General features: G+C 33.0%; 1 protein-coding gene across 1 annotated transcript in view; it reads right to left on the minus strand.

The window, feature by feature from the left end:
- Calcrl (calcitonin receptor like receptor) overlaps positions 1-18,539 on the minus strand; it is a 94,754-nt gene that overhangs the window by 33,952 nt on the left and 42,263 nt on the right. The window contains exons 3-8 of the mRNA XM_090354450.1: positions 7,887-7,956; positions 7,624-7,713; positions 6,911-6,998; positions 4,484-4,625; positions 1,444-1,554; positions 1,242-1,354 (exon numbers count right to left, since the gene is read on the minus strand). Coding sequence (XP_090210576.1) covers positions 1,242-1,354; positions 1,444-1,554; positions 4,484-4,625; positions 6,911-6,964 — 420 coding nt within the window. The 5' untranslated portion in view covers positions 6,965-6,998; positions 7,624-7,713; positions 7,887-7,956. The remainder of the gene's footprint in view (positions 1-1,241; positions 1,355-1,443; positions 1,555-4,483; positions 4,626-6,910; positions 6,999-7,623; positions 7,714-7,886; positions 7,957-18,539) is intronic.

Raw genomic sequence — 18,539 nt, forward strand, 5'->3', positions numbered from 1 at the left:
CTATCGTCTGTACAGATTTGTTTTTAACATTTTTATTGTTGGGGTAGTATATAAAGTAGTTACAATTACATTCATCAGGTAGAGAACATATTACTTCTTGAACATTGATGCCCCTTCTCATGGTTTTGTCTCCATTTCCCTTCCTCCACCCCCTCCCAACCCCTTCCCTTCCCTATTGTAAATAATCAAATAAATGCATATACAATATACTGGGTAACAATGTCAGATACTATAACCAAATACTACGTACATATGGTCTTATAGGATGAGACTCAATGGAATGAACTCTCGGATATGCAAATAAGAGATTTACTTTTATTATTATTGTTCTTAGTGTACTCTGTGAAGTTATTCCTTTTCTTTTTTTCCCCCTTATGGTTAATCTCATGTGGTTACAGTCCTGACTTTACTTTCTTTTGGCCTTGGACTTTTTCTACTTATTTTAAACCTACCGTGTCAGAGAATATTTTTCTAATTCCCTTTAAGCACTTCTCTGAATACACAGGGGATGTATGGTTTATAAATACCAAAGTTGTTGGCAGTCATGTAATGCTTACTATATGTTTGGCTTCTCTTCTCCAGAAATTCCTCTAAAAATCAGTGGGAGAAATTCCGTTACCCTACTATGGAGTTGAGAGGACTATGGAACAGGGAAAGGAAATCAGATAACAAGGATAACAGTTAAACTCTGTTGAGAGATTGCTTGTGTACATACAAGTGCAAATGCATGCAAGCATTTTCTATCAAGCTTTATTACTGTGACAAAGAAAATTAGCCTTGACTTTGAAACTCATGTGGAAAGTGAAATCGTGAGTGTGGCCTAATAATCGGTTGGAAGGCAAGTCTTCTGCTGAGGGACAGATGGGGAGGTTTAAACCCTGCTGGGCTTGTCCTGTTTACTTAAACACAATTTCTGAAGCAGTCTAGAATTCCACCACAAATGAAAGTTTTATAGTTTTATAAAAATTTTTAAGTTATGTTTTCTTTGGAAAATTTGAAACCCTGTTACTGAAAAATTGACTTGTAAATAAGTATTACCTAACAGGATTGCCTGCTCTCATAATGACAGAGTCAATCACAATTCTTTCCACAAAACTCTTCATCAGTCTTTTCCAATTATATTAGAAGATAGCTTTATATTGGCATAGAACACTGACTGGACACGTTCCAATGCTCTATCAGACAACCAACTTTTTAAATAGATAGTGTAAAGTACATTTCAAATCATGGCTATTACTTACCTTAACTTTTTCGTGTGTGTTAACGTTACACTGCGTATAATTTGTCCAGGTTCTGTTGCTTGCTGGGTGTCTAAACCACTTTCCATCTTGATCACATATTTTTGTAACTTTTTCTTTGAAATTTAAAAGAAAAAAAAAGATTTAACTGGCCAGTGTTTATTAAATAGATGTGAAGTAGATTCATGTAAATTTCTGCTTTCACCTGAAGGATCAAAGTCCTGGAAATAATCAGGGCAGTGTTGCATTGATTCTGTTCCTGCTGCAACATCATTCCAACACAGCCATCCATCCCAGGTCCTGTTGCAGTAAAGCCCTTAAAGAGGAAATAAAAATAACCAACTCAAGTTACACAAGGAGACATAAAGTCTCAAAATGTCTTATTTATGGGAAATAAAAACCTGTGACTGAAAGATGAAGTAAAACCACAGAAATTACATGAGTTTTTCATCAAGCAATCATTACAAAAATTAGTTCTTGAAGCAAGATTACAAATAACTCTCTTAATTTTAATTTTCTTACTCATAGATATTTATTTAATAAATCAAGTTGTCATTGTTGGTTGTCCCTGACCATGAAATAGTGTCTGGATTGTGCTTTATTTTAGAAACTGTTTTCATAGGGAAAATTCTTAGTATTTTATGGAAAAAATAAATAATAGTTCAATATTTCTATCTTACCATTTTAACTATGAATGATATTTACGTAGCTTTCTACTTCCAATTCCCGCTCTTCCTTCCTTTTTGAAGTTTCATCGTCATGTTTTTTCAACATGAAAAAGAATCTCTTACTATATGTGTGGAATATTTTAGTCATAGATAAATTAAAATTATAATGTCATACTGTAATCAAGGGAGGTAATTTTATCTTTTGCCTGATATTGGTATAGAACAGTAAATATTACATATTTATCCATTTTAAATCTTGGAATTATTCTATGCTCATAAAAACAGTAAGTTCAAGGACTTAAAAGTCTAAATGACCGCCTTCAAAACATACCTTGCATAATCAGTTTTTTCTCCTGTGATAAGAATTAAATAGTTTGTAAATAGATTTCACAATATAAAATTATTTTATGACTGAACAAATAATATTTTACCTATGTGTATTTATAGAGTGTTCAGTCAAATTAAATCTAAAAGATTTTCAGTATAAAAAGACAGCCTTTCTTACTTTTAGAAGCAAATTTATTTAAAATATGAATATTCTACTTTTCAAATTTAATTATAAGCATCATGTTGCAACATGAGATATTTTAAAATTCTAAGATTTTTTTTTCTTGATTGTTTGAAAAATGGAATTTTCTAGAGTCTATGTTTAGAGTAAAAACTACACTGTCTTTAGAGTCTTAGGCCTATTCTATGTTTAAGTCTCCCAAAGAAAACATAAAACCTCCTTCTATTTTTTAATAATTATGGCAACTATTCTTGCTATTTATCTTTACATATCTAAAACTTATAAGGAAGCTTGAAGATTGGTGGATAATCTACCAATGTTACCAAATGAATAATTCAGGAAACAGAAACACTTGGTCTCATTAATTCTGCCAAGAAATAATATTATTATGTGGTATGTATATTATGAAAATATACCTCTCTGTCCATAATTTTTACAAATAATAGTAATTAAAAGGATACTAAGTATATTTGAGTTCCTATCAACAGTTTATCAAACAGAAACTACAAATCATATGTAGTAAAGTTCAATTTTCATTTACTCAACTTGCGTTACCTTTCTAACATTAATATCTATTTGATAGTTTGAATATAGTCTAATAGTTTGAAATAGTTCATTTCAGACAGTGTCTGTTAGTATCACTGTGCATTGGTTCACTCTTTGCCCCATCATTTCTGTACTTCCCCTTTTCTTTGCCAAATCGGATACACTTATATGCAAGAGAAAGGGTACAGAAATCAAAATTAGTTACAAGAGGGAGAAAACCAAATGGGGAAGAAGAAATAGCTGCACATGGTACAGAAAAAACAAAACAAAACAAAGCAAAACAAAAAACCTCCACAAACTCTTGCTTCCATTCCTTGGAGTTCATTTCCATAAGCATTATTTTATATGGTCATATCCACATCACTATTAAGCCATTGTGATTCTTTGCTAAGAATATCCTAAATACATTCTAGTTATTATAAATGAGGGAAACCATGAAGCTTATAATTCTTTGGCTGGGTTTACTAAATATAATTTTTTTCCAGATCTTTCCATTTTCTTACAAACAGGGCAATGTCATTCTTTCTGATGGAAGCATAGAATTCTATTGTGTGTGTGTGTGTGTGTGTGTGTGTGTGTGTGTGTGTGTGTGTGTGTATGTATATATATACCGTATTTTCTTGACTCATCCATCCATTGAAGGGCTTCTTGGTTGATTCCATAGCTTAGATATGGTAAATAATGCTGTGCTCTAAAAAAAAATCCCCCTCAAAAGCAAATAATAAGAGAAACAGTAGACCCATTAAAAAGTGGGTTGAAGACTTACAGAGACTTCTCTGAAAAAGAAATAAGAATGGCCAATAGACACACAAAGAGATGTTTGACATCTCTTGTCATAAAAGAAATACAAATCAAAGGAACATTGCGATTCTACCTCCCCTCAATTAGAATGGCCATTATCAAGAAGAGTATTAATAGATGCTGGTAGGGATGTGGCCAAAAGGGAACACAACTATACTGTTGCTGGGAATGTAAACTTGTTCAACTGCTCTGGAAAGTAGTACGGAGTTTCCCCCAAAGACTAAACATGGAACTCCTCTATGATCTAGCAGTCTTAGTCCCAAAGCACCACAAACAAGGACACAGCAAAGCTACCAGTACAACCAGAAGACTTTTTAAAAAAGAGACCAAGATGAATTGTCATAAAATATTCAGAAATCCATAAAGCTGAAAAACATCAATTAGCTCATTTTTGTAAGGACAGCCATTCTAATAAAAATGCAGTAATGATTTGTTGTTGCTGTTGTTGTTAGTGGTCATAGGACTTGAACTCTGAGCCTGGGCATTTTCCCTGAGCTATTCAGCTCAAGGCCTACCACTCTACCCCTTGAGCAACAGTGTCATTTTTGGTTTTCTGGTGGTTAATAGGAGACTTTTTAGTGTCTGCACTGGCTTTGAACCATGATCATCAGATCTCAGCCTCTTGAGTAGCTCGTATTACAGGTGTGAGCTACAGTAGCTGGCTGCAGTCGTGATTTTTAAGAATATATTTAATGCACCTGAAGTTAAGTCGTGGTAGTTACCTTCTACTTGTTGAATAGGGTCCTGCATAATTTTTTGGTAACATTCATATTGTGCAGTCATGATTTTATTTCTAGTAACTCCCAATTGAAGTAAGTGGTTAGAGTCTTCATTTTCTTCTTCTAGCTCTGCTGTGACAGGAGTCTAAAGGAGGAAACAAGCATCAGCTTTAGTATTATGAACATATTTGTCAAGGCAGAGTCTGCCACCAGGAAATAGCAAGTGCAGTGAGGTGCTGAATGACGAAGTGAGTCCAGTAGGAAAACTCCTTAGTTGGTGAAGTGTGACAGTTTCCACGACAGGAATACTTCTACTGTATCCAGTTTTCAACAGTTATCAGAATGTCACTAATAGCTGGATTGAAAGGTAGAGCTAGAATTTAGAATTCTGTGGTAGCTGATTGTGGGGGCAATTCAAGCTCAGCAGATCTTGGATTTATAATCCTCTCTCCTATTTTATCTGTTCTGTAGGCTGAGATATTCACCCACCCACCTACAAGCTTCTGCTTTCCTATAAAAAAAAAATCATATAAAATAGCTTGAGATAACCAAAAACTATAACTGGCATGTGGAAAGTACTCAAAATTTATTATCAGTGACCATCATACTTTCATAATAAGACCAATGGAAGTTTCCATTAGAATAGGCTTTTTATTCAATGCTGTCATATCATAAAGATTGTTGAGCATTTGTAAATGAATATATGCTTCCAACTGACAGGCACTATTTTCAGCTCCATTATTTCTTTAATTTTTTTACACTACTTTTTTCCTCCAATAGGAAGCATTTATAAACATGTTGTCTGGCTAATTTTTATTAACTCTCTCATATCAAGCTTTTTCTTTTGATGGTCCTTTCCTCACCTTCATGGTTTTCCCTTCTCTAAGAATAAACTAAACATGGTAAAGTGAAAATAACAATATTCCTTGGTTGTCACTCATGCTCGTCATTAGCATTAACTCATTCCTTGGTTGGTTGTGATTTCCTAGTAATGCACAAATAAAGAATGGAGATTACGAACAGCAAGGCAGTACTTGTTAGGGGATTTGTGCGCCCTCTGTCTCTCTCTCTCTCTCTCTCTCTCTCTCTCTCTCTCTCTCTCTCTCTCTCTCTCTCTCTCTCTCTCTCATACAGTACTGAGGATTCAACTGCAGGACTCACATCTGCTAAGTGATCTATACCCTCACCTCAAGACAATATTCATTCTTTTTAAGAAGTATGGAGAAACTGTATACAACATTATCATTTCATTTTTACTTTTTCTTGGAATAAACACTTAGATTCACAAAATGTTCCTGGATGAATTAAAAGAAAAGGATCATGGTTCCTAAAATTACAATAATCAGATTGCTAGTCTGTTACAAAATCGCCTTTGGGGAACTAGGCTGTCCTGTGCAGCTCATTGGCATGCTTGACGGGGCATAATAGAGGAAATAGAAGCCCTATCTTTTCAATTCTAGTCAACTTACCCAAGATAATATCTAAGAAGTACAGAATTTGGACTATACATAGACTTAAGAATGCTTTCAAAAAACAGATGATAACTAGAATGTAATTTTGCTTTTTTCATCTTCTCTCTTTTCTTTGTTTCACTTAAGCTTCCTCCCCTCCCCCCCGCTCTCTCTCCTGAATTACTTGTGTCTTTATAAGGTTTCTTTGGAATTTTTTTGCTGGCACAGAACTACATGGATTATATCCTCTGTTTATTTTATATATAATGAAATGAATGTAGTTAATATTTTCACTTAAATATGAGAAAAATATTAAAAAGTGGAATTTCTAAAAATAAAAACTTAAAAATGTATGAGATGTAAGACTTTTAGGAAAGGGGTTGATTTTGGTTATCTTCTGTTTACCTTCCCTGCTGGTCCATTTACTCAGCAAGTACATGGGGGAGGATTACACGAGTGTGCACATGCAGACAGACACACACACACACACACACACACGCTTACACACAAACACACATTAAACTTAGTCCCAATGCTTGCTTCAATGTATTCTTCTGAATTTGCTGTCAATCAGTGTATGCCAATCACTTGATGGAATGAATTCAGATGGACACTTGGAATCTAACTCAGCAATCACACCCAGTTAAAGTATTCTATTATGTATGCTATGCTATATAATGCCATCTCATGTTTTTCTCAAACTCTATCAATTTCTTTGGTGATTCCTACAATTATATCCATTGAATTCCCCACTCTGATCCCCAGCCCTGATTATCTGAGGTCAGTTATAAAACTAAAAGCAGCTTCTGAGCAAGAAGAAGTAATTAGTTGCTGCACTGATTACATATAAATTTAAATTAATTTATGGTCTACAAATAGCTTTGATTTTGTGGTTATTAACCTTTATTAGTTATAAATATTTTGGAACTCAGACAAATAAGTGTAGGGCAGAAGATAAATCAGAGAATCACATGCTTACCATTAAAAACGGCAAGAGAAATAAAAGGTACAGTATGTACTTTCTCTCCATCATTGGAGGTCAAATGAAATATGCTGTATTAATCACACTGCAATAGAAAGTGAAAAAAATGGATTGTATCAGTATTCTTGAAACAAATGTAGAGAGTTGTCAAAAACAAAATTCACATTATAACTACACCATGATTTTATTTTAGGGATTTGATTCAAAATTCTTCATCACAGGAAGTAAATTCATTTCTAGTTACCAAGTGAAAGATTCCAAAGCTATCTACCTGACTGAAAAAGGGTCTTCCAGTGATAAGACAATTGTGTCCCAAGAACCACCCAACAGCTTAATTCTAAGAAATACCTTTTTGGGGTAAGTTTTAATAGTTACTCCTTTTTAACTTATAGACAGATGCTGTGAGATACATAGGAAATGTGATTAGTCCTGGCAAAGCCACTGAATCCAGTACTCATTTTGACTATATATAAAAACTATTTTTCATCAGAGAAAAAAAAGATCCTCAGTAGATACTTACCACTAGTGCATAAATTTAAATTTTATTCTGTTAGGGAACTAGACTTGATTTTTATTATATAGCTTAAAATTCCATAATAACTATTTTAAAACCCTTTTCTATTTCTTCTGTTATATTTTTATCACATACATGAGCACATCAAGAATATTTTCTTTGGATCTATACCACTCAACACTCTCATCAGACTCACCTGAGAACAGACTCTCCTGTTAATTGTAGCAGTCTTCCAATACTATGTTTTCTCCTATCAGCTTTCCTGGATTTTTAGTACTAGGGTGATCTGAAAACGAATAGAACCTCAAAAGTCAAAAAGCATTATATGAAGGTTAAATAACAAAAGTTAGGATTTAATTGATGGAAAACTATGAATCAAAGTTTCTGTGATTGAGTAATTAATGAGTTCATGTTTTAATTACATTTCACCACAAGAAAATCTAATTTCCTTATACTTACATACAATGTTGTCTCCAGACTCAAATCACATTTTCTCTTGGATCATATTCTTAATTCCAGGGGTCATGACCTAAGATAATAATCAAATTAAAATAATTTGGCATTATAATAATGATTAACATTTCTCTAAATTTAAACCTTGAAGTTTTTATCCTTGAAATTAATTTCATTATATTGTGTTTTATGAAGCTGTTCCAATTTTTAATCTCTTATAACATATTTACTACTATATAATTACATATTCATCATAGGTAATGTTTTCTGATCTAAACATGTTCATTTCTTTCATAAAGAAATGGTTTTAAAAAGTGAATATGCTGGGCCAGGAGTTTGGCGTGGTGGTAGAGTGCTTGTCTAGCATGTACAAAGAATGTGGTTCGATTCCTTGGTACCATATACATAGAAAAAGCCAGAGGTGGTGCTGTGGCTCAAGAGGTAGAGCTCCATCCTTGAGAAAGCCCAAGGACAGTGTTCAGGCTCTGAGTTCAAGCTCCAGGACTCGCAAAAAACAAAGTGAATATGCTGCCAGGTGCCAGTGACTCACACTTGTAATCCTACTCAGGAGGCTGAGATTTGAGAATCGTGGTTGAAACCAATGAAGGCAGGAAAGCCTATGAGACTCTTATCTCCAGTTAACCACCAGGAAACTGGAAGATGCTCTGTGGCTCAAGTGGTAGAGCATTACCCTTGACCTGAGAAGCTCAGGGACAATGTCCAGACTCAGAGTTCAAGCCCCACAACTAACAAAAAAAATGGTGAATATGCTATGTTTTCACACAAAAGGTTGTTGGATTTCAACATGAAAATTTTTCCTTGTTTGCTTTTTCCTTTGCTCATAGAGGTGCTAGTATATTTTCCTAAAGAATTTATAATTATGTAAGTTTACATATATATATTTATATAGATACATCATAATTCTACCCTGAGATTACATTGTTTTTAGAAAGATTGTTCTCTAATCTTTTCTATGGAGTTTAAGTAAGGTTTATTTCTTTCTACAGTGCTAATTACTTTCTGATTAAACACTCATGATTAAAATATATTTTGCTATTATTTCTTTAATTATTTCTAGTTTATCTATTCGTATAAATAGAGCCAGATAATAGTAAATTTATTTATAGGGCTTATGTGCTTGATCCTTAATATACATGTAAATATAGTACATTTCAACAATTATAGTATTTTATACTGAAAATTTAAGTTGTTATTAGAAATATCCATAAGGTAGCAAATTTTTTAATCTGGTTAAACATCTAGCACTTTATTTTCAGCAATTTGTTTTGACATTTAGTTATAATTTCATTACAAATATATTTCATATATCTGTGTTTGTTGGGAAATAGCTTTTTTTGTCTATATAAATCTGAAATAAAATTGAAATATGAAAAGCTTATTGAGTTAAACTATTGTTTAACTGTAGCTTGAGTCATTTTAATTATTTATCAAAATGTATTATCGTAGTTTTGTCTCATTTCTCTTATTGATATGGGTTTTCAAAGACAAAATTATGTTTGATCCACTCTGTTAAATCTTTATTATTTGAAAATTAATTAGCAATAGTATTAATTAATAAATTAATGGAATGAGCCAATGAAATGGTTTAGGATACTACAGTCACAATCGAGACTTTTGATCATAACTATGAAATTTTTTTAATTTTAAAAGTTTTAGATAGTTTTGAATCTGTAGTGTTAATGAAATTTGCAGAGAAGTACTTATATCAGCATAGCTATTTCTTAAAATGTAAACTGAAAAAAACTATTCAGAGTTTAAGACTGAATACTTGCATATTGTATAAGCATTAGTTTGCATATCACATTTTAGCTTCAAGGATAAAGCCAAATTTAAAACATTGGCAATTTGTGTTTAAAGCACCAATAAAGTTTTACTTCTTCAGTATATTTAAATTTCAAAATATAAATATTCTATTTGGAAATCAGAAAGATTTGACTAGTTACATGTATCAGGACTAAATTACCTTTATTATGTACATGGACTAAAAATATTGAGAAGAAAAGTGCTTTGAAAAAATCACATTTCAGGCCCGGAGTTTGGCCTAGTGTTAGGGTGCTTGCCTACTATGCACAAAGACTGAGATTCGATTCCTCAGTACTACATGCATAGAAAAAAGCCAGAAGTGGTGCTGAGGCTCAAGTGGAAGAGCTCTAGCCTTGAGAAAGTCCAAGGACAGTGCTCAGGCCCTGAGCTCAAGCCCAGGACTGGCAAAAAAAAAAAATCACATTTGGATGTTTCCCAGCATATTTGAAAAACCTTTTATCCAACTCTTTTATTATTTTTAATGCTTATCTATTAGATTTCAAAACCAGAGCTCCAAAAGTATCTTAGTGAAATATGTTCTGGTGGTTACTAAGGCATCCTAGCCACAATAATTGAAGAGGACTTTATTCAGCTAAAAAATGTTTGTCAATGCAAATGATCCCTCTTTTCTAGCTTTCCTTTTGCATTCCTTAGTTGTCTGGAAAATGTAATTGTAGGAAGAAGGTTGTGTTTTGTGTTGTGTAGCTCATTTCTGCAGCACATGGAAAAGTCATGTCTCTGGGGTTTAACAAGAATAAAAGTAAGATTGGTATATAAACCAACACATAGTTCACACTTCTACTCTGTATGAGATTCAGCAATGTCTAAGTACCTGATACAATTAATTCATGTTATCTAGTTGACAAGGAACCTATCAAAGTTGGATAGAAACTGATCATCTAATGGAATTCAAGCTAAACCTATTAGCATCATATTTGAATAATCTTAAAATTTTTCACATTGGAGTTTAACAGTTTCTCTTGATTACGTTGGATTGTTCCATGTCTGTATTTAAAGAAACAACAGCTAAATTTTTTAAATTACAGAATCATAGAAATTATCAGCCACTAAAGGAATGATTGAACAATGCCTAAATAAAAAATATAATCAATAAAATGATAAAAAGCTACATTTAATTCATCAGAATCCTATGAACAGCATATATAAAGCACATTTAGAAGAAATTTTATAAAGTCAATAAATCCTCATAAATGCCCTTCAAATTATTTTATTTTTGAGGAGATACTAGAATTTAGTTATGTTTTTAATTTAGTTTTATTGTCAGGGTGATATATACAGAGGTTACAGTTTCATTCATTATTTATAAATATTGAAGACCACATGTGAAAAAACATTTTATTAATATCATCTGATTCATTGATGATAGCTTTTTTCATAAAGATATTGAAATAAGCATACTTTCATAAACATGCAAAATAATGCACATTACCTGTTGCAAGTTGAAGCTCTAGTTGAACTGCTACAAATACTAATTAGATTTTCTGTTTTAAAATCCAACTTAGGGCTATGTATAGGTACATGGGAGCATAGGAGCAAGAAATGAGGCTCTGTAATGGATGCCAGACTGGACAAAATTAGTATGAGAACCAGCACAAGACCCTAATTCAAAATCAAACTAAAAAAAAAAAGGCTCATAGCAAAAGGGGGCATGGTTCAGGAGGTAAAGCAAAGGCCTGGAGTTTAATCTATACTATGGAAGATTTTTAAAATTCAATTCAACACATAGTAGTAAGTTAGACATTTCTGCAGTTTCCTAGCTGACTTAAAGAAATATTTATGAACATTTTTGAATATATTAAAGATTCACCATTATGACTATATCACATTAGACTGTATAGAAATACAAATAAATCTATGCATATTTTTCTTTATTGGTCACAATTTCAATAGAATTACAAGTAGAAAAATAACACTATATTCAAGAATAGGGTCATTTTCTTCTGCAATGCATGTGATTATTTATATCATTTAAGCAGTTCTGAGACTATCAAAACCAGATACAAAATCTATCTCCACATATGATATCAATTTAATTAATTTAACTACACACTTTGTCACATTGAGCCTATATAAACTAAAGTTCTAGCAGGTTTTTGTCCACATGGTAACCAGATAGTAACATCTTCAAGAATTCAACTTGTAAAGCCAATTCAAAACAGGATAGAAAACTTACAAGCTTGTGGTGCCCTTTACCGACATTGTGCACTCTACATTGACTTGCTTATCTAATGAGCATTCCAGGTTGAATGATTGAATCACTATTAAGGAGAGATAATTTTGTGATTAAGGTTGGGATCTCATTTTACACTCTGAAGTACTTACCCAGGGGAGTAATTTTCCCATTGTGGGCATAATTAGCAATTTTCCGGTGATTTCGGTCACTCTCTTTTTATTTGAGGAAGGCAAGTGGCCAATATCAGGCCAATTATTAAAAGGTGGGAGGGAACCTGAAAAAAATGCTTTGTACTTGATGGAACATTTTCCCTCCAGGGGATTTAAAATGGAAAGAATGAATTGCTCAAAGAACACAGACACTAAATACATCTTTCCAGGTCTTTGGACTAAACTTCACACACATTTCCTTTCCATAAGATCAGAATTAAAATTCTATGAGAAAAAATAAATTTTTTCATCCAGGCTTGGTGTCTCACACCTGTAATCCTAGCTATTCAGGAGGCTGAGATCTGAGAATTGAGGTTCAAAGCCAGCCTCTGCCCACAAGACTATGAGAATCTTATCTCCAATTGAGCACCAGAATATGGGAAGTGGGCTGTGGCTCCAGGGGTAGGGCGATAGCCTACACATTTCAACATTTACTGAGTACAGAAGTGCTGTTGATGTTTCTGTAGGCATCATTCCTTCCTCTTGTGAAACATGTATTTCTCTGTATGTTCTGTGTTTCAAATAGTACTGCCATTGATCAGTGTGACATCCAAAGCCTAAGTAATAAATAATACATTTGTTTACATGAAAAGCATAAACCATTGTTCAAGTGAGCCCTCAAAAAAATGAGGGATATTTCCCTTTGCTGTGCAAAAGCTTTTTAATTCATTTGTCAATCCTTGCTCTTATTTGTTGAACTATTGGATTTCCAAATGTTCAGTTTCTACTGATGTTAATATATCACAGAGTTCTCCCTATGGTTTCCAGTTGTAGTTTCAATGTTTTAAGTCAACATCATGCTTTTTTAAATTTAGTTTTTTTTTTAATGTGACTCTGTAGTATAATTTGAAATCAGGTATTATGCTACCTCCTCTGCCACACTAGTTTTCTGCTCAGGATTTCTTGGTCTGTTTGAGATCTTTTGTACTTCCTATGAACCTTAATACTGGTTTTCTCTCTCAGTGAAGAATGTGATGAAAATATTGGTGGCGGTTGCATTGAATATATGGATTGAGATTGGTCATATAGCCATTTTTTTTACAATGTTGATTTGGTCAATCCATGAGCACAGGAGGTCTTTCCATATTCTGAAGTTTTAAATGTTTTATCATTTTTGATATAGAAGTCTCTCACTTCTGAAAGCATTTCCTACTTTCTAAGCTATTTTAAAGCTATTGTGAAGGAATTTCCTTTTTGAAGCTATTGTAAAGGAATTTCTTTTTAATTTTATGGTAGCACTGCAGTTTGAATATAGGGTCTTATGCTGTCACTTAGCTTTTTCATTCACAGCTGATGCCCTACCACTTACTTTATGCTTCCATATAAGGTTACTGCAAACATGATTGTTTTGTTTATTTCTTCCTTAAGCTGTTTACTTTGGCATATAAGAGAACTGCTTACATTTGTATCTGGATTTTACAACCTGCTTCATTACAAAATGTATTTATCAGACCTAGAATTATTTTTTGTAGAACATTTTGGGTCTTTAAATATAAAGTCATATCATCTGGATTATAGATAATTTTATTTCTTCCTTCCCAACTTGAATCACTTTTATTTCTTTCTCTTGTCTTATTGCTTTCTCTAGGAATTCCAGTACTGTATTAAATAATATTAGGAAGAGTGGCTTTTTTTATGCAGTCAATGAAGCAGTCATTAAAATGAAGAGACAATGAGTAAAAGCAAACAAAAACAAACAAACCCATTTCCAGCTGTACATCTGACAACTGATAAATAAGCAGACACAGAGCGCTCACAAAATTAAATCCATAAAGAATTAACAACCCAATTAATAAATATTCAAATGAAAAGAACAGACAATTAAAACAAGTTCAACTTGCCAATAAATACTTAATCCCCCCAAAAGAAAATGCAGATTGGATGGATACATAGATTGCTCCTCATTTTAGCCAACACCTATAACAAATATTGGGAAGAATGTGGGAAAAAGGATCCTTATCCACTGTTGGTGAAAATATAAATTAATGTAGCCACTACTGAAAACAGTATAAAGGATTCTCAGTAAAACTGAAAATTAGATGGAGGCCAGTGGCTCACACCTATAATCCTAGCTACTAAGGAAGCTGAAATCTGAGGACCATGGTTCAGAACCAGCCTAGGCACAAAAAAAATCCCTGAGACTCTTATCCCCAATTAACCACCAGAAAATCGGAAATGGTACTGTGGCTTAACGTGGTAGAGCATTAGCTTTGAGCTGAAGAGCTCAAGAACAGCACCCAGGCCCCAGAGTTCAAGCCCCATGACTGACAAAAACAAACAAATAAACAAACAAACAAAAAACTACAATAGGAACCACTCTTGAGCATATACCCAAAGCAAGTCAGGACATAATAGAGGAACCACACCTAGGTACTATCTAAGCAATAGAATATGATTCAGCCATTGAAAATAATGAAATTATGACACTTGTAGAAAAAAGAGTAGATGAGAAGATGTTAAGTGAAGTAAACTAGAGTTTGGAGGACAAAAGACTATCTATTTTCTATTTCTGTATATAGAATCTAACCCTAAAAGATACATATAAACACGATTTATAAATTTGTGTGTGTATGTGTATGTGTGAAACCTGTTTATAACTGTGAAGCTTTTGTAGGACATGATAGCAGTAGTGTAAGATCCTGTTAGAAGGTGAGTAGTATTGAAATTCCTTGTGTCAAATTGAAAATAGAATAGGAAAATTTATTGGAAACTGCCAAATAATAATGATGTAAGTAAACATTGTATGTGTATTCATGAAATGCCATAAGGAAATTACTTTGTATATTAAAATATACAAAAGAAAATGATGAACAAAATGTATAATTTTTTGTGGGGGGAAGAGGTACCAGGTGGAAGAGAAGGGCGAATGATCAGGGTAAAGGAGAGTAAATATGATCAAATAACTTGCATATATGCATATTTCATATATGAATGTGCATATATGAAAATAGAACAATGAAACCTGTTGAAACTGTTTTAATATAGGAAAGGAAGATGAGGTAAAGTAATAAAGGAAGTAATTTAATCAGTGAAGACTTTTTACATATGTACAAATATTACAATGACATATACTTCTAAAACTAACTTATGCTATTAAAAAACAGTAAAAAGAAAATGGAAAGAAATGAAGATGTTATATTTAGTGGCAAGGGATGACATAAATGAGGCTCTGAGTTCAAGCCCTAGGATCTCCCATTCATACACACTTACAACAATGAAGAAAATCTCATATATGTCAATGGAATTTTATTTGTAACGTAGAGAGAAATCTACAGAAATAACTCACAGTGAGTAGTGACTATCATTGAATAATAACTTGAAGAACAGCTCAATTAAAAATAGGAAAAGAATCTGCAAAATGATTCATAAGCTTTTAATACTGTTCAATATTATTAGTTATAAGGAAAGTGGAATTCAAAGTCACATTTAGGAGCATTCTGTAGCTTCAAGGTAATTATTACTAAAACAAAAACAAGAAAATGGTAGACAAGAATGTTGGCTGGATGTGTGGCTCAAGTGGTAGAGCCCCAGTGGAACAATGAAACTGAACAATGCTTTGAGACAATGCCCCAGGATTGCCAAGGCAAAATGAGCAAAACAAGAACAACAAAAAAGGGAAACAATAAGAGGTACAGGAAAAGAAATAGAGGAACTATGATCTTCTGCTCCTTAAAATATAAAAGAGTGCAGCTACTTTAGGAAAAGTTTTAACAGTTCTGCTAAAGGTTAAACCTGAATTTTTTCTGTGACTTCTTAATAGCACTTCTCCGTGCACACTCAAGTGAAATGACATATCTAAACAATCATCACACATTACTGTCCTTGGTGTTATTATTCTTGTAAGTGGAACAACTCAGATGTTAATCAGTTGGTGAGTGGATAAACAATATTTGATACATCCATAAATGGATTTACTTTCTGTGCAGTTATTATTTTACAACAAAAATGAGTGCTAATGGCTTGTATAAAATGAATCAACATGATACAAAATAAAGACCAGTCCCAAAACACATATTATTATATGTGTTTATTATTATATTTTATTCTTATAATTGCATGAGACACCTAGAGTAGGCACATCTGTGAAGAATCAGAATATTCCATGTTTGTCTACAACTACAGTGAGGTGGTCATGTGGAATGATTGCTAATAGCTACAGGAATGCCTCAAGAAATAAAATGTTTGAAAATAAGATTGTGGTGACATTTGTACAATTCTGTGACTATTTTTAAACCATCAAATTGTACATTATAAATAGGTGAGCATTGTGTTATATGAGTTATATCTTAATATAGCTGTTTGTTAAAAGTAAATGCCAAAAAGAAGGCATTCGTATTTAAGGAAGAACTGAAGCTGTTCAGAGCATCTAATGTCTTCTCTCTTTTACTCTCTTTCATCTTTGTTAGAGACAGATAAAAGTCATGCTGCAGATGAAAGCATTCTGACTAAAACTCTTGGCTGATCTACATACATCATATCATAGGTTAATGGGATAAAGTAAATGAGATTTCTTTTTTAAATGTTCAACAATAGGAAAATCAATTCTATTTTAATTATGACTGCTTTGGTTTGTAAAGAAAATACATTACCTACATGTTATTTTCAAAACCTGCATTTTCATTAGTGCATAAAATATATTATACATCCATATTTCCATTCAGACATACATTTTAATTTGTAAGCATTGTTCATTATATTTATTTGAGGCAAATGGTTTAGTTATACACTTAGAATTTTTCCGTTGGCTTAGTTAAGATTAATAGATGCCTAACTTTCTTTTTTTTTGACAGTGAGTATTTAAAATATTTATTTCCAAAATGTAACTATTGTTCCCTTATAATTATAAAAATAATATTATACCAGTAAGGTATGATACATTCACAAATATATAAATATGGATGAATTACTAATAACATGTGCTGGTTGTTGCTAATAGTCATTTTTTCTTATCAATGTCCAAAAACCATATGTAGGTTTAGATAGAACAATACCAATAGTCACGTTCAATAAATTAACTTTTAATATTCTTCCAATCTTGAATTTGTCAGCTGTTATCATCTGGAAATTAACTAGAACTTAAAGTTTATAAAATTGAGCATAGATGTGGGGAGAAAGGATTTTTAAAAATCATTGTTCTCCAAAAGTTATTGTATACCATCACAAGTAATGATATAGGAAAGAATGTCAGGACAAATTCAGGACTGGGCCATTTTATCCAGATAAAATGAAAAGTACAAGGTTATCTATTAGCTGCTTGACATGGAAACCAAACATGATGTAGATGCCTAACTTTCTTTTCCTATGAGAGATTTTATTTTTTTCATTTTAATAAAAAATTCATTTCCTCATAAAAGTGAAAATAGACCATTATCTATTAAAACACATACTTTTATTTCTTTGAATATTTTAAATACTTATGAATGCTATCAAAGAAATATCAAAGAAAAAAGAGCAAATGCTGTACTTTATTCTTGGAGGTTAACTCAGTGTAGGTATTTTAAAATAGAATTATTTTCTATGCAGTTCTTTTGAAGTGGAAAAAAGAGAAGGAAGAATAAAAGGAAAGTCAATGAAGGCAGCAAGTTGGGAAGTAAGGAATTTGGGAATTCAGGAAATCAGGAGGGTAGGAGGCCGGGAATGAGAAGCAGAAGAAGGCAGGAAAGAAGGGAGGGAGGCAAGGAGAGAATCTAAGAGGAAAGGAGAGTGAAAGGAGAAAAGTATCAAGGGAGAAAAATCATAAAGTATCAAGGGAGAATAATCATCATGTGTCTCAGGTAAATATACTCCTGACTCAGAATGAACTCTGGTACTGCTTTTATAAAGAAGCGAATAGAACACTGATAAAAGTCAAGCATATTTCAATTTATAAGGGCTGGGGAATTAGGTACTCCATGAAATCTAAATAGCTTCCTGAAATTCTATCTTGAGTACCTGGGTATGTTCGCATTCCAAATTCAGGAATTCAGAAGAGGAAAAGACGTGGCCTGGAAAGTCGTGAGCTCAGGACAGACATCAGGAATGTTTTTCTTCCTAGATCTAGAGATCGACAAACTAGGGCCTTGAAATGGGAAGCTTACTTTCATCATCAAATACAACCAGATGGCATTTTGTCTAGATAGATCCCTACATTGCATAAAGGGAGAAGACTGCCTTTAAATCTGAGCACATTTCAAAACACAATGTTCAGGGAGTTCAAAGTTAAGTAAGGACCTACAACACCAGAGGATAGAGGGCAGCTGTTTCCAAGGTCTAAGAACTAGAAATATAAAGATAGGAATTCAAAGATGAGCCAGGGTGTGTGGTTACAGGCAAAGCTTATGAGGCTCAGAAGAACTGGAGAGTTTTGGAGGACGGTATGAGTGAAGACCTGGATCTATGACTGAAGACATTCATTCCATACAGTCTCATGATTACTCTATGAACCGGCTCACT

This window comes from Megascapheus bottae, chromosome 21 (assembly GCF_031878675.1).
Source record: "Megascapheus bottae isolate mThoBot1 chromosome 21, mThoBot2.hap1, whole genome shotgun sequence".
Lineage (NCBI taxonomy): Eukaryota > Metazoa > Chordata > Mammalia > Rodentia > Geomyidae > Megascapheus > Megascapheus bottae.